The following is a 22,536-nucleotide window of genomic DNA, read 5'->3' as shown; positions in this document are numbered from 1 at the left end:
CTGATGATGTTTGTCCCTCGCGCGGAACCGTTGGGTCGTCCAGGAGGCGTGACTAGGGGCGGGAAGTGGGGCGGGAGCGAAGTTGTGGAGTCGGGGCTGCCGCTGTCATGGACGCCTGGGTCCGCTTCAGCGCTCAGAGCCAGGCCCGGGAGCGGCTGTGTAGGTGCGGCCCGAATAGGAATGGGGGGAGGGCGGGCAGAGAAAGACCTTCTTGAGGCGAGGTCAGTTCACACTACGGGGGTCATAAAGGTTCAGATCGGGCTACGGGGGCCCGGACGGACCGAGAGGGGCTGATTTGAGCCGGCCGTGAGGCCATGGTTCGTTTCTGCTCGCGGGAAAGATGGGGAAACTGAGGCACGAGTGGGCCGGCGGGGAGGCCGCTCAGGGTTACGTGTTCACATAAGACCAGCACTTTCCTCACTGGGCGATGGTGGAATGAGGAGCGTTCGCCCGGTGGCAGATAGCGGCCTGGACTCTTCCCAGAGCGGAGGAGGCACTCCGAAGTTCCCGTGTCCCCTCACCCTACTGTCACCCGCTAGCTCCTCTGCCTCCGCCTTGCCTTCTAGTCTCGATTCATCTCAAGGGCCTGGAAAATCTCTTAGTTCACCTATTTTGAAGAATAACCTGTCCTCCAACCCTCCCCCACTCCCTCACATATCACATACATGCTCACACTGATGTGCTTGTGATGGACCCCCTGCCGCCTTCATTGTCCTCTTCAGGCCTTACATTATCAGATCTCTTATTTCCTCAATTCGAAGTAGTGCTTCCCAACCCCTTCTAGGCTCCTTTTTATTCTTACGCCTGTCTCTTCCCCTGGCCTGGAGGAGAAACAGTGAGATATGGCCATGAAGAGGAGGAAAGGGAATGGTCTCAAACAGGGGAAGGGGGAGTCCATACTTGCCTTTTGAAGTACATTTTTGAGGGGGAGAGGAGGGAGGTCTCCACCTTACCTTACCTCTCTCTCCTCTCTCTCCTCCAGGGCCGCCCAGTATGCTTGCTCCCTTCTTGGCCATGCACTGCAGAAACATGGGGCCAGTTCTGAGTTACAGAAACAGATTCGACAACTGGAGGGTCATCTGAGCCTAGGGAGAAAGCGTAAGTAATTGTGCCTTTCCTTTTATTACGTCAACACTTCCTCCATCCCCAGCTATTCTTCCTTAGTCCCTCCTTCTTGTTTTTGACCTTCTCTGCCGATACTCCCTCATTTGCCTCTACCCATATCCTCTGCAAGCCTCCCGATTGAGGTGAGAGAGCAGGTGTAAGAGTAATGAAGGATTGGAAAGAATGAGGCAAATTTGAGAAAACTAAACTGGGACACAAATTAATAAAAATTGGACGTAAAAAAAATTGAACCATTTCTACTCTTTTTTTAAAAAATTGTTCATTATTGTTTCTATTACTTGCTCGACTTTCACTCTCTTGCTTTCTCTCTTTTTCTGTGTCTTGCTCTCTGTTTGCCTCTCTACTTTCAAATCCTTCCTTTTCTTTGCTAATCCCCACAAGTTCTACGCCTCGGTAACTCAGCAGATGCCCTTGAGTCAGCCAAACGAGCTGTGCACCTATCAGATGTTGTCCTGAGATTCTGCATCACTGTTAGTCACCTCAATAGAGCCTTGTACTTCGCCTGTGACAATGTCCTGTGGGCTGGAAAGTCTGGACTTGCTCCCCGTGTGGATCAGGAGAAGTGGGCCCAGCGTTCATTCAGGTTTGATATCCTTTTATCCTACAAGACCTATCATATTCTCCATACTGCATAGCTTGCCTTCATGAGAGAATGATCTTTTAGGGCCTTCCCATAATATACACATCCTAATCACTTGGCTTGTAACCTTCATTTAGATCTTAAACCATCAGAGAATAATGAATGGGGGCAGATGGAAGACAGATGCTCTTTCATGATGAATGACTAAGATTGGACAAGACTAGATATTCATTACATTGCTTTAATTCCGCTTTTGTCTATACCACAGGTTTATGCCCCTCACTGCTTACTCGTTCATTCATTCATTCTAAAAATACTTAGTAGTTGCTTACTATGAGCCAGGGAATAAAGCAAAGAGCCAAAGAGCTATGGTTCCTGCTCTCATGAAGCTTCTAGTCTAGTAGGGGAGTCAGATATTAAAACAAATAATCACCAAACCAAATATTTGTGGGAAGTACAGGGTGTTATGAGATACATAACAGGGGGAGCTAATTTAGATTGAAAGGTCAGAGAAGAACTCTTAGAGAAAATTAAATTTTATTTCAGACCTGATGTCTGAGTAGAAGTTATACAAAGCAAACAGTAGCAGAGAAGACCATTCCAAACAGAAAATAGCTCATTCTAAGGCCTTGAACCAAGAAAAACTTCATGGAATTAGAGCAGTAGAAAGAAAGCCAATGTGGTGGACGGTATTGAGTAAGGGCATAAGTTCAAACTGGACAGGTAGACATGGGCCAGATCATTCATGCAAGGACTTCTAGGTAATGGTAGGATTTTTTTCATTTAGTTTTGTTTAAATTTTATCCTAAGTACAATGGGTTCTAAGTAGGGGTGTGACATGATTCAAATTGCATTTAAAGAAGATCCCTCTTGCTGTAGTGCGGAAAATGGATTGCAGTAATGCTAAAGAGAAGATGTCCTAATATGGCCAAGAAATGATGTTGGCTTGGACTAAGGAGCAGGCTGTAATGAAGGTGGAAAGGAATATGATTTGGGAATAAAATGATCTCTATATACATATTATTTGTTTCCCTATGATTTGTTTTGTTATTTTATATTATATTAGCATCTTTCCGTCTCCACTTATGTCTCTCTTTTCTTTTCATCTTTCTCAGTGATTACAGTTATAACAAGACTTATGGTGTATGAAGGGTGGGGGCAGAGGCATGGCTGGAGTGGTATGGAAAAGCAACTCCCTAGAAGAGTTTATATGCCATGTTTATACTTTTATTCAGTAAATATTTATTCGGCTCTTACTATGTGCTAGGCACTGGTCTAGACAAAGGGATACAGTGATAAAGACAAACAACATCCCTGCTCCTATGGAGCTTACATTGTCATGGGAGGGGACAAAGAAACAATAAATAAGAAAAACATCAGAGCGTGGTAAGTGCTGTGCAGGAAATTAAAATAGGGTCATGTGATAGACAGTAAATGGTTTGCTACTTTAGAATCGAGGGTCAGAGAAGTCTTCTCTGAAGAGGTGACATGTAAGCTCTGACCTAAAGTGCAAGGAAGAGCCAGCCATTTGAAGATTTTGGAGAGAGATTATTCCAAGTTGAGGGACGAGGTAGTGTAAAGGTCCTAAAGCAGGAACAAGCTTAATGGGATCAAAATATAGAAAGAAACCAGTGTGGCTGGAGCATAGTGATTGAAGGAAAGAATGGTACAAGATGGAATTAGAGAGGCAGGGTCAGATGTTGAGTTCTGTAAGCCTTTCTAAGGTATTTTATTCTAAATGTGATAGGAAGGAAACCATGGAGAGTTTTAAGAAAGGGTATAATGTGATTTACGTTTATGCCAGCTACTATATGAAACTAGATTCTTGGGGGTGGGGGACAAGAGTGGCAGTGGAGAAACCAGTTAAAAGACTAAAGTAGTAGTTCAAGCAAGATATGATGGTAGCTTAGACTGTGGTGGTGGAGTACAATAGATAGATGTGGATTCAGAATATATATTAGAGGTAGGACAGTTATATTGAATACAGACCACTGTTGTCAGAATGGATTAAAAATCAAAAAACGTAGACTGTTCTTAAGGAATTTATAATCTAACACATTTGGCAAGCTTGGCGTCGTTTTTTTGTTTGTTTTCTTTTAACAAAAGTATTGGATTTAAATGGTCTATGTGTTTGAGTCTTTGAAACAACTGAAGGTGTTTTTTTCATAAATTTATTTATTTTATTATTTTATTTTATTTATTTACTGTTTCTGGCTGCGTTGGGTCTTCATTGCTGTGCACGGGATTTTCTCTGGTTGGGGCGAGTGGGGGCTACTCTTCATTGCGGTTCGCGGGCTTCTCATTGCTGTGGCTTCTCTTGTTGCAGAACATGGGCTCTAGGCGCGCGGGCTTCAGTAGTTGTGGCATGTGGGCTCAGTAGTTGTGGCTCGAGGGCTCTAGAGCACAGGCTCAGTAGTTGTGGCACACGGGCTTAGTTACTCCGCGCATGTGGGATCTTCCCGGATCAGGGATCGAACCTGTGTCCCCTGCACTGGCAGGCGGATTCTCAACCACTGCATCACCAGGGAAGTCCTGAAGGTGTTCTTTTAAAAAATTTTGCATAATTGTAGTTCAAATTGAATGTGTGTATGCTAATGGGTTGCCAAGTGGAAAAGTGAAATATGAGGTTGATCTTGGAATATTTTGTGATGCTCATTATTGTAAGCCAGAATCTTAAGGTACACATAAACTCATTAGTTACAGAAAGGTGGAAGGACATTTCTAATAGTGGGTAATAACATTCACTTCTGGTATTCTAATATGTAATCCTTTTGTACTATGGGGGAAAGAAGTTTAAATATTCTGTTGGATATGCTAAGTGGGTATATGTATCTGTACTGACCTTTCTCCCCTGTGTATCCCAGGTACTATCTGTTTTCCCTCATCATGAACTTGAGTCGTGATGCTTATGAGATTCGCCTACTGATGGAACAAGAGTCTTCAGCTTGTAGTCGACGACTGAAGGGTTCTGGAGGAGGAGTCCCAGGAGGAATTGAAACTGGGGGACCTGGGGGTCCAGGGGCTCCAGGAGGAGGTCTGCCTCAGGTGGCTCTGAAGCTTCGGCTCCGAGTCTTGCTCCTGGCTCGGGTCCTTCGAGGTCATCCCCCTCTCCTGCTGGATGTGGTCAGAAATGCCTGTGATCTCTTCATTCCACTGGACAAACTAGGCCTGTGGCGCTGTGGTCCTGGAATTGTGGGACTTTGTGGCCTCGTGTCCTCCATCCTGTCTATTCTCACCCTAATCTGCCCTTGGCTCCAACTCAAGCCCTGATATTCTGGTACAGGATAAGGAGGGGATCTGAATTGGTGAGATGGAATTTTAGATTGTCCCCATGTACCGGCCTCATTCTAACTCCACTCCTTGGTTAAAGCTAAAATCCAGAGATTTGGGAGTAAGAGGGAGGAGCTTTGGGGAAGATGAGGTGAAGAGAGGTGACTTGTGAAGTCACTTGGATGAGTCACTTGTTCAGATCTGCTAGAACTTTTGTTCTTTTCCTCCTTCATTGCATTGTCTGTGTCTCTCTTGACTCTTTTTACTGTCTCTTAAGTCTATTTAAGGTTCTGTCTCTGTATCTCTTTTGTACCTTCTCAGTCCCTGTCATAGGAATTTAATCAGCAGGATTACTTTTTGGTATGGGAGGTAGAAGGTATGGTCTATAAGTTTCTAACTGCCTTCTTCTTTTTCCTCACAAAGGTGACTTGTGGCTGTTATTTTCCCCTTCAGACTCCAGATTTAATTTTGAAGGCTTGATGTCCCAGTGGACTCTTCCCACATGCACCAGAAGTAGTTTCATGCTTCCTTTTCCTCTCTCATGTCTACCTCACCAAGCTTTCTCATGATTTGCCCTTACCTTTCCCTCCACTCACACCTGCAGGTTTCTGCTTACACTTTGATTTCAGGGCCTTGTTCTAGCCTTTCCATACCCCTTCTTTGCCTATCCAGAATGATGCTATGTTTAGCATCTTGTTGTAAATACTGTATAGTGATTCTGTGTAAATAGCTGAGGCCCAAGCCCATGATGGATAGCAAAGCCTTCCAGGTTAGCAAATTAAAGATCAATTTGCTCATTGATGTTTGGTCTGGTCCCATGTGTTCTGGTCATCTGAGGCCCCTGTTTCTGTCACTGTGGTTTGGGTTTTCCATAGGATTAGCCACTGGCATCATTATCCACAGACTTTTATTGAGCATCTACAGTATGTAGGGCATAATACTAAGTGGTAGAGATACAGAAAGCTAAGAGGCTCCATGTTCCCAACTTCAGAAGTTTATAGCTTAGTTGAGGAGATGGGAGTCTAATGTTAAAGTAATAATACTGGTTCCACAAAGCTACCCCATACCAGTTCATGGTTTATAGTTCCTCCAAAAACTATAATGCCATAAGGCAGCATAGGCTAAGAGTCACAAACAGAACTAAGTGGAATGGAGATGGTAAGTCTTGGTTTGTGGGTGGGCTGTGTCTTCACATGTTGGGACTCTGAGTAGGTGGGGAAATGATATCACTGTTATCAGCTCTTTCATTTTCCATATTCCAGGTTGAGATAAATAAGGTTAGGAGGTAAAAAGAATCTGTCTCCCACTCCTACCTTCTATTCCAAACCTGAGGAAAGCATTATTGCTAGGCAACAACAAAGGGTAGAAAAAAGAGGAAGAGAAAGAAAGGACAGAAAGTCAAGAATTGTGTTCTCTTTGGATACTGAGATGATGCCTCCAGGGGGCAGCACCAAGGCAGAGAAATACACTAAAATCGCTCATTCCTCCTTTCCTTGGTCTGGGGCTCCCCACACTTCCCCACCATTACTCCTCCCATTCCTTCCAACTTTATTTTTAGCTGCCAGTGGGAGGGGGCAGGATAGGAGGGGAAGTACAGAAAACAGAGAAGGAGAGGGACAGAGGCACAGAGGACTTCTCACGCAGACAGAGAACATCCAGACATGGAGTTCCCCCTCATCCCCCACCTGTTCTTGCCCCTGATGTTCCTGACAGGTGAGGGAGGTTAACTTCTTGGTTTCTGGTGGGAACGAAAGATATATGGATTGTTTAGCATTGGGATCTTTATGGTTAAAATTCTTTGGGAGTTAGGTTAAGAGGTTAACTGATTCTATGTTTCGTGTGTGTGTGTGTGTGTGTGTGTATGTGTGTGTGTGTGTGTGTGTGTGGTGTGTGCGTACACATGCGCATGGGTTTGCATTCTTTTGCCCACACATATGACTGCCTGGCAAGGGCTGAAGCTGTCCAGTGCCTTGTGTAATATTTGTGTCCAATTAAATAAAACTTTGTCCTAAGCCCTGGAAGAGTGAGGCGACCAAAAAGAAACATGATGTGAACTTCCACATGGCTAGTCTGATTACTATTATCCCCCTCCCTACTTCTCCCTGCCCTTGGTGGTCTCTGGGTTCCTGAGACATAACTGACTAACTGTGTGGTCAGAACTCTGGGTTTATCTAACCAATGTGCTACAGTTCCTGGTCATACAGCCTTGACAGTTTCCTGGATGCAAAAAGGCTCACATACAAAACACTTTTCTGAAAATGAGCTTGGTTTGAGACAGAGCTATAGCCATTGGTGAAAGTGGTGGTGGGGTGGCCTGAGTGGGGGTTACTTGAAGGAGCAAGTCACAGGGAAAGAACCATGGGAGGGACAAGAGGCCTGGAATTTTTCCTCATCAGTGCCCTGTAATCTTCGTTTCCTAAAATACCAGCTCTGATTTTAAACAGATTGGGGTTGGGAGGGAAGAGTCAGCAAGAACATGATTGAGGGGGTCTTTAGAGTGGGCTGAGAGTTAAGGAAGAAATGCAAGTAGGCAGGGGGCAGTTGGGAGGGGGGATGAATTACAAAGGAAGTGGATCGTGAGAAACTTTGGGAGTGATGGCACCCTTGGAAAGGATGTATGGCAAACCATGGATGTAGGCGAGTGGCTCCACCCAGTTAATTACCACTGAGGTTTCCAGGGCTGGAATCAGCCAGAGACCTAGACATTGGAGAAAGAGAGTGAGAGTGTAACAATGATACTGGGAGTCAAGAAGAGACAGGAAGAGAAGAAGAGACCCAGACATGCAGTGTTCACTAACCTCCTCTTGTTTTCCCTATGGTCCTGGGTTTGCGGAGAATTTGTAAGGAATAGTTGTTCTGGGGCTGCAGAAAGGCCTTCTCCCTCTTTTGACCCTCACAGCTTGGAGAGGAGGATGTGTAGGAGGAATGATGTAGAAAAGGGGAACTTGACCCTTCCAGACATGTCTGTAAATGAAATTTGGGGGATAGGAATGGAAATACATCTGTGCAACAGCATGGCAGAGGGCCACAGTTTAGACATCTGGACCCAAACACAGGAAGAAAATCATCCTTGCTTGGAGTATATGACATTCACAGAGTCCAGGGCAGCTTATGAGTAAAAAGAAGGGAGATAGGCTGAGATCAAAAAGTTCCCTCCACGGTTTCTCTCTGGTTGTACCTCTGGGCATTCATTAGGTTCTCTGGCTGATTCCTGCTAACCTTATGATCCTGGCCCCCCAGGTCTCTGCTCCCCCTTTAACCTGGACGTGCATCACCCACGCCTATTTCCAGGGCCACCGGAGGCTGAATTTGGATACAGTGTCTTACAACATGTTGGGGGTGGACGCCGATGGTGAGGAGGAAACCAGGGGGCCGTGGGATTGGGACTGTGATAGAGCTGTTAAGGGGGAGGCAAGGTAGATGGAAATATAAACTAATCTGGTTCTTTGGAAATGGCTGGGGCTCTAGACTTGCCGTCACCATGCCCTTTCCCTCTGGCCTATCTCAAGTGTCATATTTACGCTATGCTTGTATTCATTTCCTCCTCCCAGGATGTTGGTGGGTGCGCCCTGGGATGGGCCTTCAGGCGACCGAAGGGGGGATGTTTATCGCTGCCCTGTAGGGGGCTCCCACAATGCCCCATGTGCCAAGGGCCACTTGGGTAAGAAGACTCCTCACTCTTCCACTCCTAACCCCTAACCTTGATACACTAGTAGCTTTGACCCCTTACACCTCACTTTTTTTTTGTTTTTAAGTTTTTTGGAGCATAGTTGATTTACAATGTTGTGTTAGTTTCAGGTGTACAGCAAAGTGATTCAGTTATACATATACATATATTCATTCTTTTTCAGATTCTTTTCCCATATAGGTTATTACAGAATACTGAGTAGAGTTCCCTGTGCTATACAGTAGGTCCTTGTTGATTATCTATTTTATATATAGTAGTGTGTGTATGTTAATCCCAAGCTCCTAATTTATCCCTCCCACCTCCATGTTTCCCCTTTGGTAGCCATAAGTTTGTTTTCAAAATCTGTGAGTCTGTTTCTGTTTTGTAAATAAGTTCATAGATAACATTAAAAAAAATTAGACTCCACATATGAGTGATATCACACCTTACTTCTTTACCTCCATATCCCACGTACTCCTCTTCCTGACTTGATCCGGACCTCTTCTCATCCTCTTCCAAAATCATCCTGAACTCAGTCACCCCATCTGTGACCCCATGATCTCATGCTCTTCCACTCCACTCCAACCAGGTGACTATCCACTGGGAAATTCATCTCGTCCTGCTGTGAATATGCACCTGGGGATGTCTCTACTGGAGACAGTTGGTGATGGGGGATTCATGGTAAGCTAAGGAAAGGGTGGTGGCGGGGTCTCTGACGGTTTGTGGTAGAGAAAAGGGTGGTATGATAAGGGAAACTGGTCTGTGTGGAGGGGTCAAGGAGTTAAAAACCCTAGAAAGCAAGGAGGGGGGTCTTGGGGAGTGGTCTCAATGCCTCTTTTGACAAAGAGCATGTTCTGAGGATGCCCTCCCAAGCCTGGGAGTAACTGTTTCCTCTACCCATCCCCAGGCTTGTGCCCCTCTCTGGTCTCGTGCTTGTGGCTCATCTGTCTTCAGTTCTGGGATATGTGCCCGTGTAGATGCTTCGTTCCGGCCCCAGGGAAGCCTGGCACCCACTGTACAACGTGAGCCAGGAGAAGGGGCTGAGGACTCAGTCCCTAGAATGGGGTGCAGGGTGGGAAAAAGATGGGGCCACAGGGTATGATGCTTGACAGGGGAACTGCATGGCTTATCCTCACTGCTACCTAACATGTCACAAAAGCTCCATGTTTCCTAACAGATGAGAATTCAGACTCTTTACCAGGTCGTCAAGACTCCATGAACTGATTTAATCAACTTCAAAAACTCAGCTCTCACTATATCCCTTCATACCCTGCACCTTGGCTATAGCCTTCACCTCACCATTCTCCTATGTGTCATCTATTTTTATACCTCCATCTCTTTTTGTTTAAAGTGTTCTCCACCCAAATGCCTTCCTGTTTTGTCTCCTCTCCTCAAACATCTCCAGTCTTCAGTATCTTCTCAGTCGCTGCCTCCTTTGATTCTCCACCATCAGGACTGACCCTCCTTTTTTCTCTCACATCATAGAGTGGTGCTATGTTTCTACTAGCGCTTGATTCCTTCTTCTTTGTTTTTTTAGTCAATTGTATATATGCCCATCTTCTCTTTTATACATTTTTATATTTACCCAGGACCTGGCACACTATCTTCCTTATATGTAAAAGTGCCTAATAAATGTTTGAATTAAATGTGCCCTCCTGTGACCTCTTCCCTTGTTGTCCCCATGCCCAATGTCCTTTACCCCTCTGTTCCCCATCACTATACCCCTCCTCCTAGGCTGTCCCACATACATGGATGTCGTCATTGTGTTGGACGGCTCCAACAGCATCTACCCCTGGTCTGAAGTTCAGACCTTCCTGCGAAGACTAGTAGGGAGATTATTTATTGACCCGGAGCAGATACAGGTAAGAGAAGGCGACATGGATGGGCTTGGAGGGGGAGAGACAGGGAGAGAGGAGATAAATGTAGGTAGCATCTTCAGTAGTATCCAGGTGCTCGTCTCCCCTCCCTCGCATACCTTCTCCACCCCCACACTCCATTAGAGTGCACACTTTATTCTCAGGTGGGACTGGTACAGTATGGGGAGAGCTCTGTACATGAGTGGTCCCTGAGAGATTTCCGAACCAAAGAAGAAGTGGTGAGAGCAGCAAGGAACCTGAGCCGGCGGGAGGGACGAGAAACAAAGACTGCTCAAGCAATAATGATGGCCTGGTGAGGCACTGGGAAGGGGGGTGTGGGAAGCCAGAAGGGTTAGGGGAGGCTTTGGAGTGCAGTGTGTACGTGTACATCCCAAGATGTCTTGCCAGCTTATTTTTTTTTGCACACTAATGTAGGTGGGGGAAGGCTAAATTGGCTGTCATCGCACTCATTGCATTTCTACAAATTGTCTGTGTCTCTCCATGTTTCTGCTTTATTTATCTCTGCAGACAGAATTCTCTCTGTCTATATACCTCCACTCCCACTTTGCTCTTGGCCCTCGGGTTTTCCACCACTCATGTCCTAGCCCATTTTCCAAACGTGACAAAACTCATCTCTGGGAAGACTCCTCTGACCTGACCATTCTCCTTTATTCTACGTTCCCTTAATATTTGTCCTCCTAAATACAATATTTGCTGAATGAATCTATGAGTGAATGGATTTTATACTTACTTGCATTGATGATATGCTGCTCTATATGTTCTATGACATTCAGACATTTGAGCTCTTACTGTATGCCAGTCTCTACGCTAGACAGTTGGGGAGATGGGCTAAAAGGCAAGAGGCCTGGCCTCAGTGAACTGCCGACAGTGTTAAGTACTGTGTGTATGTGTATCTATCTGCACACATCTAATCACACCTCACTCCTTTCTCTCTCTTCTCAGCACAGAAGGATTCAGTCAGTCCCATGGGGGCCGACCAGAGGCTGCCAGGCTACTGGTGGTTGTCACTGATGGAGAGTCACATGATGGAGAGGAACTTCCTGCAGCACTAAAGGCCTGCGAAGCTGGCAGAGTGACACGCTATGGGATTGCGGTGAGAACAGCTCTGGATCTGGAAGGATAGAAGGGATTGGGGAGGGTGACACTGAGGACTGGGAACTTAAGAAAACAGACGTTGACCCCTTCCCAGACATCAGCCGTATTCCCTTTCTTCTCTTTAGTTGGCTGTGTCCTGTACAGCTCTACCGTCTCACAGCACACAGCTAGCAGACCCCACCTTTATCTCCTGACCCCAGGTCCTTGGTCACTACCTCCGGCGGCAGCGAGACCCCAGCGCTTTCCTGCGGGAAATCAGAGCTATTGCCAGTGATCCAGACGAGAGATTCTTCTTCAATGTCACAGATGAAGCAGCACTGACTGACATTGTGGATGCATTAGGGGACCGGATTTTTGGCCTTGAGGGTAATGATTACCCTGGAGAAACAGAGGACAGGGTAGGGGGAGTTCTGGGGTATAGGTGGGCTTCTGGAATAAGTTCAGAAGGTCAAAGGGGAAACTGTCTTCCCTTATATTGCGTCATGATGTTTTCTCACACTCAAGGGTCCCACGGAGAAAATGAAAGCTCCTTTGGGCTGGAAATGTCTCAGATTGGTTTCTCTACTCATCGGCTAAAGGTTGGACAGACTCTGACCCCTCTCAACATCTGACTCCTTCCAGCCTCTAACTCAGACAGCTTCAACCCCAGGGTCTTCCGGATTCCTCCTTTAACCAATGTCCATGCTGACCTTCCCATACCCCACCAACTGACCCCAGCATGCCCTCAGTGACCCTCTCACTCCTGGAGAGCTTTTTCTTCTTATTCCCCACTGTCTTTTCAGCGACCCCATCTGGTTCTGCCCTACAGGATGGGATTCTCTTCGGGATGGTAGGGGCTTATGACTGGGGGGGCTCAGTGTTATGGCTTGAAGAAGGTCGCCGCCTCTTCCCGCCACGGACGGCCCTGGAAGATGAGTTCCCCCCTGCATTGCAGAACCATGCAGCCTACCTGGGTGAGTAGCAGAGAGCTGCAAAGGATTAGATGGTGGAGGGGGAAAAAAAAAATGCTTCCTCAGTGGGGGGTGGGATGGAGGGTATAAGGTACTCACTCTTAACTCATGCAGTTTCTCACTGATCTCCTGCTACCTTCCTTTGGGACCCCCTTCTGTGCCTTTAGGGAAACCTCCTACTCTGACCCCATCTTCTTTCCCTTTCACCTCCGATTCCTTGTCCACTTCTAGGTTACTCAGTTTCCTCCATGCTTTTGCGGGGTGGACGCCGCCTCTTTCTCTCAGGAGCTCCTCGGTTTAGACATCGAGGAAAGGTCATCGCCTTCCAGCTTAAGAAAGATGGGGCTGTGAGGGTCGCCCAGAGCCTCCAGGGGGAGCAGGTAGGGCATCCAAGGGAGGGTGAGACCCTTGGCTCCTGAGGGAGCTTCAGGCTGTGGGGGAAGAGAGTGAAGGGACAAGAGAGGGGCCCTAAAAGTCTGTGTTGAATTCTGGTTGGCAGAGTCTGTCAGGGATGTGAGGACCAGATTGGCAGGTGCTCCCCACTTGTCCATAATCTTGCCTTCCCTTTCCTCTGGGGTCACCACTACCCACCGCTCTCCAGATTGGCTCGTACTTTGGCAGTGAGCTCTGCCCATTGGATACGGATGGGGATGGAACAACTGACGTCTTGCTTGTGGCTGCCCCCATGTTCCTGGGGCCCCAGAACAAGGAGACAGGACGTGTTTATGTGTATCTGGTGGGCCAGGTGAGACTTGCTGGGATACCCTAGAACTTGTCTGTGGGGGGCAAAGGGAGTGAGGGAAGGCACACACATTTGAGGGCTGGCTGAGAGGGTGGGACTGTCAAATCAGCATCTTCTGCCTTCTCCTCACCTCCACCAGCAGTCCTTGCTGACACTCCAGGGAACACTTCAGCCAGAACCCCCACAGGATGCTCGATTTGGCTTTGCCATGGCTGCCCTTCCTGATCTGAACCAAGATGGTTTCGCTGATGTGGCTATGGGAGCGCCCCTGGAGGATGGGCACCGTGGAGCACTGTACCTCTATCACGGGACCCAGAGTGGAGTCAAGCCCTGTCCTGCCCAGGTCAGGAATGCCCCGACGAGGCAGGGGCATGGTGGGAGGAAGGGGAAAGGAGGTGCACCCTTTGGTTATCATTGCTCCCCTGGGCTTGAGACCCAAACTGAACAAGTGCCTTTTTTATCAGTAGTCAAAAAGGTGAGGCGGTGGGGTAGGAAACATGTTGCTCTACTAGAGACTCCTGAACACAGGCAAGTTCCTCTCATTCCTCCTCATGCCTGAGGGGAGAATTAGAAAAAGCCAGGTGGGAGGCCTGGGCAACCAGTTGTGTGAGTCTCTGCTCAGTGTCTCCTCTCTCCCTCTCAGCGGATTGCTGCTGTCTCCATGCCACAGGCCCTCAGCTACTTTGGCCGAAGTGTGGATGGCCGGTTAGATCTGGATGGAGATGACCTGGTAGATGTTGCTGTGGGTGCCCAAGGGGCAGCCATCCTGCTCAGGTGAGTGGTCCCAGCTCAGGTAGCAGTAGACAGCATGGCATAGCAGTTAAAAGCAAGGGCTTTGGAATCACAAAGTTATATTTGGCTTTCTTGATCAACTTACTCTGTGCCTCTGTTTCCTAGTTTATAAAGCGGGAATAATAATCGTACCTGCCTTAGAGGTTTGTTGTGAGGATTAAACGCTATAATCTGTGAAAAGATCTAAACACAGTGCCTAGCACACGGCAAGTGCTGATTAAATGTTAGCTATTGGGACTTGCCTGGTGGTGCAGTGGTTAAGAATCCGCCTGCCAATGCAGGGGACAAGGGTTCGATCCCTGGTACAGGCGGATCCCACATGCCGCGGAGCAACTAAGCCCATGCACCACAACTACTGAGCCCGCGTACCACAACTACTGAAACCCACACACCTAGAACCCATGCTCCGCAATGGGAGAGGCCACCGCAATGAGAAGCCCATGCACCAAGGCCAAGAGTAGTCCCTGCTCGCCGCAGCTAGAGAGAAAGGCCACACGCAGCAGTGAAGACCCAGGCAGCCAAAAATAAAAATAAATTAATTTTTTAAAAAATGTTAACTATTATCTTACTTCTGTCAGAAGGTTCAGGGGAGGCGGACACATGTGTCCCCTAGCTCCTTATTCTTTCCTTTGACCTCAGGGAGGCAAACACTGGGGACTGCCTTTCTCAAAGGGCTTTCTTCCCTCTGCTAGACTTTCTTTCCCACCCTGTTCCCAGCTCCCGGCCCATTGTCCACCTGGCCCCTTCACTGGATGTGACCCCGCCAGCCATCAGTGTGGTTCAGAGGGACTGCAAGCGACGCAGCCAGGAGGCAGCCTGCCTATCCGCAGCCCTTTGCTTCCAAGTGACCTCCCGCACTCCCGGTCGCTGGGATCGCCAATTCTGTGAGTGACTAGAGTGCATGCTAGGCAGCTCTCAACCCCTTGCCTGCCATGATCTTGGGACCCCTCTCCACCTGCACTCTTGCCTGCCCCATTCAGATGTGCGGTTCACAGCATCGCTGGATGAGTGGACAGCTGGAGCCCGTGCAGCGTTTGACGGCTCTGGCCAGAGGCTGTCCCCTCGGCGGCTCCGGCTCAGTGTGGGGACTATCACTTGTGAGCCGCTGCACTTCCATGTGCTGGTGAGGAGGGGGCAGGAACTGCTTTGCATCAGGGCCTGGGAGTGAGAAGAAGGCTGGATCAGAGGGAGGACTTTCTGCTGGATCGGCAAGAAAGCCAGAGTCAGCAAAGTGAGAAAGATCAGACTGTGGAGTCAGGCTGATCTGGGTTTGAATCCTGCTCTGCCGTTTACCACCTGTGAATTCTGGCAACTCATATAACCTGCAAACCTTAGTTTCCTTGCCTGAAAAGGGGGGATAATAATAACAACTACAAAATAGGAGTTAGCTGTCTTAGAATTAAATGTAATAGTATTGATAAAACCTTAGGACAGTGCCCGGCACACAGAAAGTGCTCCGTAAATATCGCCATAATTATCACATTCTGCTAGGATTCCTGGGTCGTATCCCTAATCCTGGCTCCCCATGATCCTTGACTCTGGTTTCTCTTAGGATACATCAGATTACCTCCGGCCAGTGGCCTTGACTGTGACCTTTGCTTTGGACAACACCACAAAACCAGGGCCTGTGCTGGATGAGGGCTCACCTACCTCCATACGAAAGCTGGTCAGAAGTGCCAAGCCCTGCCCTGCCCTGGGTGCCAACACTGCCCTTCTCAGTGAATTCAAGAGAAAGGGGAGGGAGGAGACATGAGATCACAGTGAAATCTAACTTGGGCACCCACTCTTTTCACTTTTCCCTCAATCCCATTCCTTTCTCCCACGCCTTCCTCTCAGCCCTCAGCCCCTTCTCTCTCCTCTAGGTCCCCTTCTCGAAGGACTGTGGCCCTGACAATGAATGTGTCACAGATCTGGTACTTCGAGCTAATATGAACATCAGAGGCTCCAGGTGGGATGGACATGAACTGGCCAAATGGGGGTGACCCGAGACAGATCAGAAGGGACTTGAAGGGAGATGGAGGGTTGTTTCTTGCCCAGGAAGACAGAAGCGAGGCTTCTGGCGCTCCTTCAACTCTGGTCTCTCTTTTATCCACGACTCCTAGGAAGGACCCATTCGTGGTTCGAGGTGGTCGCAGGAAAGTGCTGGTGTCAGCAACTCTGAAGAACAGGAAGGAAAATGCCTACAACACTAGCCTGAGTCTCAGCTTCTCCAGAAACCTTCACCTATCCAGTTTTACTCCTCAGGTGCCCTTGGGGGAGGGAATTTGGGAGGAGGACAATTGGGGTATTGTCTGTGAGGGGCCCTAGGGAAAGGCTTGCAGTGTTTAGAGGCTGCAGGCAGGAGGGCAGTTGCAGCCCCACCTTAGCCTCCACCCCGCTTCCTCTGCTCTCAGGGGGACGGCCCAGTGAAGGTGGAGTGTGCAGCCCCTTCCCCTCATGCCCGCCTCTGCAGCGTGGGGCATCCTGTCTTCCAGGCTGGAGCCAAGGTGAGTTGGGGCCCAGGATGAGAAAGGGCCTCTGAGAGATCAGGGGCTGGAATCTGCAGGGCCTGGGAGTTTAGGAAAGGAGGCACACAAGGGCTCCTGTTCCTCTGTATTGTCCCATGAGGAGAAATCTACCATGTCCCTCTCTCCCAGGTGACCTTTCTGCTAGAGTTTGAGTTTAGCTGCTCCTTCCTCCTGAGCCAGGTCCTTGTGAGGCTGACTGCCACCAGGTGAGAACAATGGGCATTTCCTCCCAGGCCTCTCCTGTTGGGTCTTGGTGGTGGTGGTGTGCGGGTGGGAGCAGGGGTGGAAACAGCGTGACTCCTTTACTCTAGAGAGGGGTGTCTGAGACAGGGCTGGGATGCGAGCCTCTCCCCCTGACCCTACAGCAATAGCCTGGAGAGAAATGGCACGCTTCATGATAACACAGCCCAGACCTCAGCCTACATCCAGTATGAGGCTCACCTCCTATTCTCTAGGTATGGCTCAGCTCCCCACTGAGACCCCATTCTGACCCCAGACTCATACTCTTTATGTTTCCCCCCTCTCCCTCCATGTGCTTCAGTGTTCCCAAACACCAAACCCTTAGGGCTGCTCTTTTTGCCCTCAGTCCCACTCATGCTGAAGCTTCTCTTAAGCATCTTTCTTTCTTAGGTGTAGTACTTATGCATCCTAGTTGTAGGGCTTTGCTGGGCCCTGGGGGTTGGAGCTGGTGTGATGGGATATGGGGTGTGGCCATAAAGTTTGTACCAAGTCTATGTCATGTCTCATTTCTGTCTTCTCTATGTACCCCTATCTCTTTATCCATGTGCTGGCCCTACCTTCCCTGAATCCATGTCTGTGTGCTGATCATGTGCCCCTGTGTCTGTGTCATGGCTGTGACCATGTGCTTCCTGACTTGGTGTCCACGCAGTGAGTCCACTCTGCACCGCTATGAGGTTCACCCATATGGGACCCTCCCAGTGGGCCCCGGCCCTGAATTCAAAACCACTCTTAGGGTGAGAAGCTGGAGGGACCTTGGCATAAGCAGAGGGAGGGGGAGGAGTTCCTGGGCAAAGTATGGGAGGAGTCTCTCTTAGATTTCAGTGGTATTGAGGGTAAAGGGGAACGGATGAGGAAGAGTCTTTCTCTGCCTCTCACCTCTTCCCATTTCCAATCCTCCTCTTAGGTTCAGAACCTTGGCTGCTATGTGGTCAGTGGCCTCATCGTCTCAGCCCTCCTTCCAGCCGTGGCCCATGGGGGCCATTACTTCCTGTCACTGTCTCAAGTCATCACTAACAATGTGAGTCTGGGCTAGGGGCGTGTGGAACCCTGCCCTCTTGATTTGGTGGACTCACCCAGCTCCCAGCGTCCTGGGTCACTGCTCTTAGGGCTCCTCCCTCCCTGGGGGCGCCTTTCTTTCACATACCTCGCTTCGTTGAGAAGAAAGAAAGGGATCACCCAGGGAAGAACTACAAGAGTGTGGGTGGTGTGCTCCTGCTCAGCCTGGAGTGGCCGGCCTCTCACCATCAAGAGGGTCCCTCAAGTTGGATCTTCCTCTAGGCAAGCTGCACAGTGCAGAACCTGACTGAGCCCCCAGAGCCCCCTGTGCATCCAGAGGAGCTCCAGCACACAAGCTGGCTGGTATGAGTCACAAGAGGGCGAAGGAGGTGTACGGAGTGGGAATGCAGGGGGGAGCAGTAGAGTTTGGAGCCTTGGGCTGGAGAGTAGAGTGGGGAGTGAGGGATATTTCCACCCCAGCGTCCTGATGTGTCTCTCTCTTCTGGTAGAATGGGAACAATTCCCGGTGTCAGGTCATGAGGTGCCACCTTGGGCGACTGGCAAAGGGGACTGAGGTCTCTGTTGGACTACTGAGGCTGGTTCACAATGAATTTTTCCGAAGGGTAAACTTTTCCTTTTCCACTGCTTTCCCCTGCTGCTCCTATCTGGGACTTTAGCATAGCCTTTTCCAGTAGACAGACTCGTGTTCAAGTTCGAGCTTTGCCTCCTACTCACAAAGTTATTTAATTTTTCTAAGTTTCTTTCTCGTCATCTCTAAAATGGGGAAGAAAAGACCTACTTCATAGGGTTGTTGTAAAGACTAAGTGAATAATGAGATGAACTCACTAGAAGCTAGTTACTATTCTTGTATTTTCCTCCATTTTATCATATCTTATTGTTATATCAATAATCAACCGACATTATGCGGGCCTCTCACTGTCGTGTCCTCTCCCGTTGCGGAGCACAGGCTCCGGACGCACAGGCTCCGGACGCGCAGGCTCAGCGGCCATGGCTCACGGGCCCAGCCGCTCCGCGGCATGTGGGATCTTCCCGGACTGGGGCACGAACCCGTGTCCCCTGCATCGGCAGGTGGACTCTCAACCACTGCGCCACCAGGGAAGCCCCAACCAACATTTATAGGATACCTAAATTCAATCAACCCATCAAATGCCTGCTATATAAAAAGCCCTCTATTAGGTAGACACTGAGGAGAATATCCCCAACATTTAGCACCATGCCTAACTCATTGTAGTGATTTAATACATTTTTATTAAATGAATGAGTAAATAGTTGATATTACATGCAGGGTAAGCATGGAGGGTAGTGGGAAGTGATATTGTATAGTGAAAGAGATCTAGATTATCAAAGATCTTTAAAGCCAGGAAGATGAAATAGAACCTAATATGATAGGCAGTCAGGAGTCATGTGAGTTCCTGAGCAGGGAAATGACCTCTTAATTATAACAGCTGTTTAGTACTAGGGATTTATATTGTGCTTTCCCGTGTTCTGTATACTTTGAATTACACAAGATCCCTGGGATGTAGGCATCTTTCAGGGAAGTTAAGTCTGACAGGCCATCATTCCCTAAGTCTGGTTCTCTCTTTATCTCTCTTTGGTATCCTTTTTTCATTCATTTATTTATTCTTTTAACAAAGATTTATTGAGAAACTAGGGACACATAAATTACTAACACACAACCCTTGACCTCAAGGATCTTATAGTTCAGAGGTGAAAGACAGAGAAGTAAACAGAATATTATAACCTGATCCAGGGTGATGGGGGTTAGGAGGGAACACTTTCCTACTTCCCAGAGGGGATGACATCTAAAGGAAGGGTAGGCGTTAGCCAAAGAAAGAGGAGTTGAATGCATTTCAGGTAGAGCAAACAGAGTATATGAAGGGCCATAGGCTTTCCATCTGTTACCCTTCTTTTCTTTCCCCATCAGTCTCCAACCTTTTCCTCTGGTTTTGAACATCCTGGAAGTTGTGCCCCTCAGCCTCATCTTTGCCATTAGGGTTCTGAGAGCCTTATCACCTGATGATGGCTCACTTTATTTTTTTTTTGAATTTTTTTGAATTTTATTTATTTTTTTATACAGCAGATTCTTATTAGTTATCCTTTTTATACATATATTAATCAATCCCAATCTCCCAGTTCAGATGATGGCTCACTTTAAATGTCTTTCCATTCACAGGCCAAATTCAAGTCTCTGACAGTGGTCAGCACCTTCGAGCTGGGAACTGAGGAGGGCAGTGTCCTACAGCTGACTGAAGCCTCCCGTTGGAGTGAGGTGGGGCTGGAGACTGAGTCTGAGAACTGTGGAACTAGTAAGGGTGGCAGTGGCCTAAGGGCACCTGTGAGATTTTTCAGAACAGAGGTGTCTTCATTAGGCAGCAGTCAGGGAGTCAGAAGTGATAAATCAGAATGGTGGGGTCCCACTGCCTCCATTCCTACCTCAGTCTCTTTCCTTTTAGTCTTCTATTTTGCGGCTGGCTTTGCTACAATGTTGGGTGAGGCTAGCTGGGCAAAACGGTGCAAACAAAAAACAACTCTCCTTCCTATGCAGAGCCTCCTGGAGGTAATTCAGTCCCGCCCTGTCCTCATCTCCCTGTGGATCCTCATTGGCAGTGTCCTGGGAGGGCTGCTTCTGCTTGCTCTCCTTGTCTTCTGCCTTTGGAAGGTAAGCACTGCTGTCGTGGGGAGTATGGGGCATGGTGCTCATGAATTAAGGAATCCTTGATTATAGCCGGGAGAACCGGATTTGTGCTGGGCAGCTAAGCAGGCTGTGGGTGTCATGCCCAGATCTCCTTCACTGTCCTCCTCACTGTCCTCCACAAATGTTGGTTGAACTAAACTAAGCCAAATAAAAATAAATTTGAATCTCAGTTTTGGAAGCAGAACAAAATTGAAGACTTCAGATACATCTAAGGGCTGTTGGCTGGGTCCCCAGGCAGGGCATTTGGTGAAGACTCTTATCTCTTTCCCTACAGCTTGGCTTCTTTGCCCGTAAGAAAATCCCTGAGGAAGAAAAAAGAGAAGAGAAATTGGAGCAATGAATGTAGAATAAAGCCCTAGAAAGTCCTCCCTGGCAGCTTCTCCAAAAGACTTGCATAACAGCAGAGGTTTGGGGGCTCAGATGGGACAGGAAGAAGCCTCTGGACTATCTCCCCAGACCTGCAGCCTGACTTGACCTTTGAGTCATGAGGATGCTGCTGGCAAGGGATGAGGCCTTACCTCAGACGAGAAGGGCTGGCACTAAACACTCCCACCCTGTGCTTCCCTCCTTACCATCCTGGTTACAGAGCCAACACTGGGACCTTAGTGTAGGGTCCTTTTTTCCCCATCCCCAGGAATTAAGAATTTTTTGCCTAGGTCCCTGACTTCTTTCAGTTTCCCTCTACATCCTCCCTCACAATTTGGAAAGGACGAGGGTTATCTTCCTCCATTTCCCACCTCTCACCTTCCTGCCTTCTCCCCACTCCACAGGAGAGAGCTGACGTTGGCTTGAACGAAGTAAAGTCAACATCTGCTGCTTTCCTGTGGAGTCTGGTGATTCAGAGGGCCGGATGGGGAGAGTCAACAGGAAAAAAGGAGGGAGGAGAAAAAGCCACAAGAGACATTCTGTACAATTCCAAGGAACAGAGAAGCCTTTAGACAGGCAACTGCCATCCCCCTGAAACCTGAGACTTTCGTGGTGCACTCGCCCGCCCTCAGGTGCTGGTGAAACGGAGCTGCCCCAGGCCTTCTGGGCAAGGGTTTCCCAACTCTCCAGCCTTCCCTGGGAGCAAAGCCAGAGCTGGGTGCCCGATTCTCTGGAGCCAGGGGCCCCCACGTGGCTAGAGCTGGAATAACAGAGAAGACTGGATACCCTAGGCAGTCTTCTCCTCTCTCAGGCCTCACACACTCATGAGCCCTCCTTGGAGCCTCCTTATAGAAACTAGAGAGAAGGGAGTTGATGGTGGAACCCTTTCACCTTACTAGACTTGGGAAGCAGCAGCCCCATGGGGTCTGAATTAAGGAAGAAGCTGAAGTAGGTTGCAAAAGGTCTCTGGGAAGCAAGCCCTTACTTACTTGGCACTGTTTATATAGCACAAATATCTCCTAGGAAATGTTTCTGGGGCATCTCCAGTCATACCTTGTAGGGCTTCTCTGGTACAATCAGTTGGACAGCCCTTGCTTGATGTTTACTGGAAATTCTCAAGTTAGTTTCTATCTCTGGACCACCCCACCACCTGACTCCCATTTTTTGGTCATGGCCAGTAAAGAGAAGTGGATTCTCATTGACAACTGGGTAACATACAGTTCTCTGTAATCAAGACTTTGGACACCAAAGTTAGTTACTGGTCTCCAGAGGGCAGCTCTGACAGCCATTTGAAGAATCAGCACCCATTCAGAGCTGAGAAGAGAGGGGACCCGATTGGGCAGTTGACTAGCCGCCACAGACTCTGTCCTCCAGGGCTGTTCTTGAGATCTGGTCACAGTGTTTATTTTGGCATGTCTCTGGCCTTTTGCAGACAGCATTGTCTCTGTTTCCTAGCAGGGTAGACAGTATATCAGATGGTCAGAACAAATAAAGTTCAGTGTCAAATGACTTCTGGCTCTCTTTGAGTTCCCTGGGATATAGACTGCTCACAAACGGTGAGAGGTGGAGTCTCGGTTTACCTTGAGACCTTATACAATTGAGTCCCTGGAAGG

The 22,536-nt window shown here is 48.3% G+C and overlaps 2 protein-coding genes across 7 annotated transcripts; both read left to right on the top strand.

The window, feature by feature from the left end:
• The first annotated feature begins 3 nt into the window (after nucleotides 1–3).
• PEX11B (peroxisomal biogenesis factor 11 beta) lies at nucleotides 4–5,776 on the top strand. Of its 2 annotated transcripts, none has more exons than XM_067727554.1 (4): nucleotides 4–221; nucleotides 983–1,098; nucleotides 1,507–1,708; nucleotides 4,570–5,776. In XM_067727554.1, exons 1-4 carry the CDS (start codon nucleotides 4–6, stop codon nucleotides 4,973–4,975), a joined length of 942 nt encoding a protein of 313 aa, XP_067583655.1. In that variant the 3' UTR covers nucleotides 4,976–5,776. The 2 variants fall into 2 exon arrangements, with proteins under 2 accessions (XP_067583655.1, XP_067583656.1); XM_067727555.1 differs by having other exon boundaries at nucleotides 67–163.
• Nucleotides 5,777–5,864: 88 nt separating this feature from the next.
• Nucleotides 5,865–22,432, top strand: ITGA10 (integrin subunit alpha 10). Of its 5 annotated transcripts, none has more exons than XM_067727548.1 (30): nucleotides 5,865–6,688; nucleotides 8,216–8,327; nucleotides 8,527–8,636; nucleotides 9,232–9,323; nucleotides 9,550–9,664; nucleotides 10,377–10,504; nucleotides 10,663–10,811; nucleotides 11,462–11,612; nucleotides 11,815–11,980; nucleotides 12,119–12,192; nucleotides 12,423–12,567; nucleotides 12,796–12,944; nucleotides 13,166–13,309; nucleotides 13,449–13,649; nucleotides 13,950–14,080; nucleotides 14,816–14,982; nucleotides 15,079–15,221; nucleotides 15,651–15,764; nucleotides 15,961–16,046; nucleotides 16,201–16,342; nucleotides 16,492–16,584; nucleotides 16,735–16,811; nucleotides 16,971–17,060; nucleotides 17,495–17,579; nucleotides 17,750–17,863; nucleotides 18,124–18,204; nucleotides 18,351–18,464; nucleotides 20,036–20,131; nucleotides 20,408–20,521; nucleotides 20,832–22,432. In XM_067727548.1, exons 1-30 carry the CDS (start codon nucleotides 6,637–6,639, stop codon nucleotides 20,895–20,897), a joined length of 3,501 nt encoding a protein of 1,166 aa, XP_067583649.1. In that variant the 5' UTR covers nucleotides 5,865–6,636; the 3' UTR covers nucleotides 20,898–22,432. The 5 variants fall into 5 exon arrangements, 4 of the variants coding, with proteins under 4 accessions (XP_067583649.1, XP_067583650.1, XP_067583651.1 ...); XM_067727549.1 differs by having other exon boundaries at nucleotides 5,877–6,688; nucleotides 13,446–13,649; nucleotides 13,977–14,080; XM_067727547.1 differs by having other exon boundaries at nucleotides 5,892–6,688; nucleotides 13,446–13,649.
• The last annotated feature ends 104 nt before the right edge of the window (nucleotides 22,433–22,536 follow it).

The sequence above is a fragment of the Pseudorca crassidens genome, chromosome 2, assembly GCF_039906515.1.
Source record: "Pseudorca crassidens isolate mPseCra1 chromosome 2, mPseCra1.hap1, whole genome shotgun sequence".
NCBI lineage: Eukaryota > Metazoa > Chordata > Mammalia > Artiodactyla > Delphinidae > Pseudorca > Pseudorca crassidens.
This window is presented reverse-complemented; position numbering and strand designations above follow the sequence as displayed.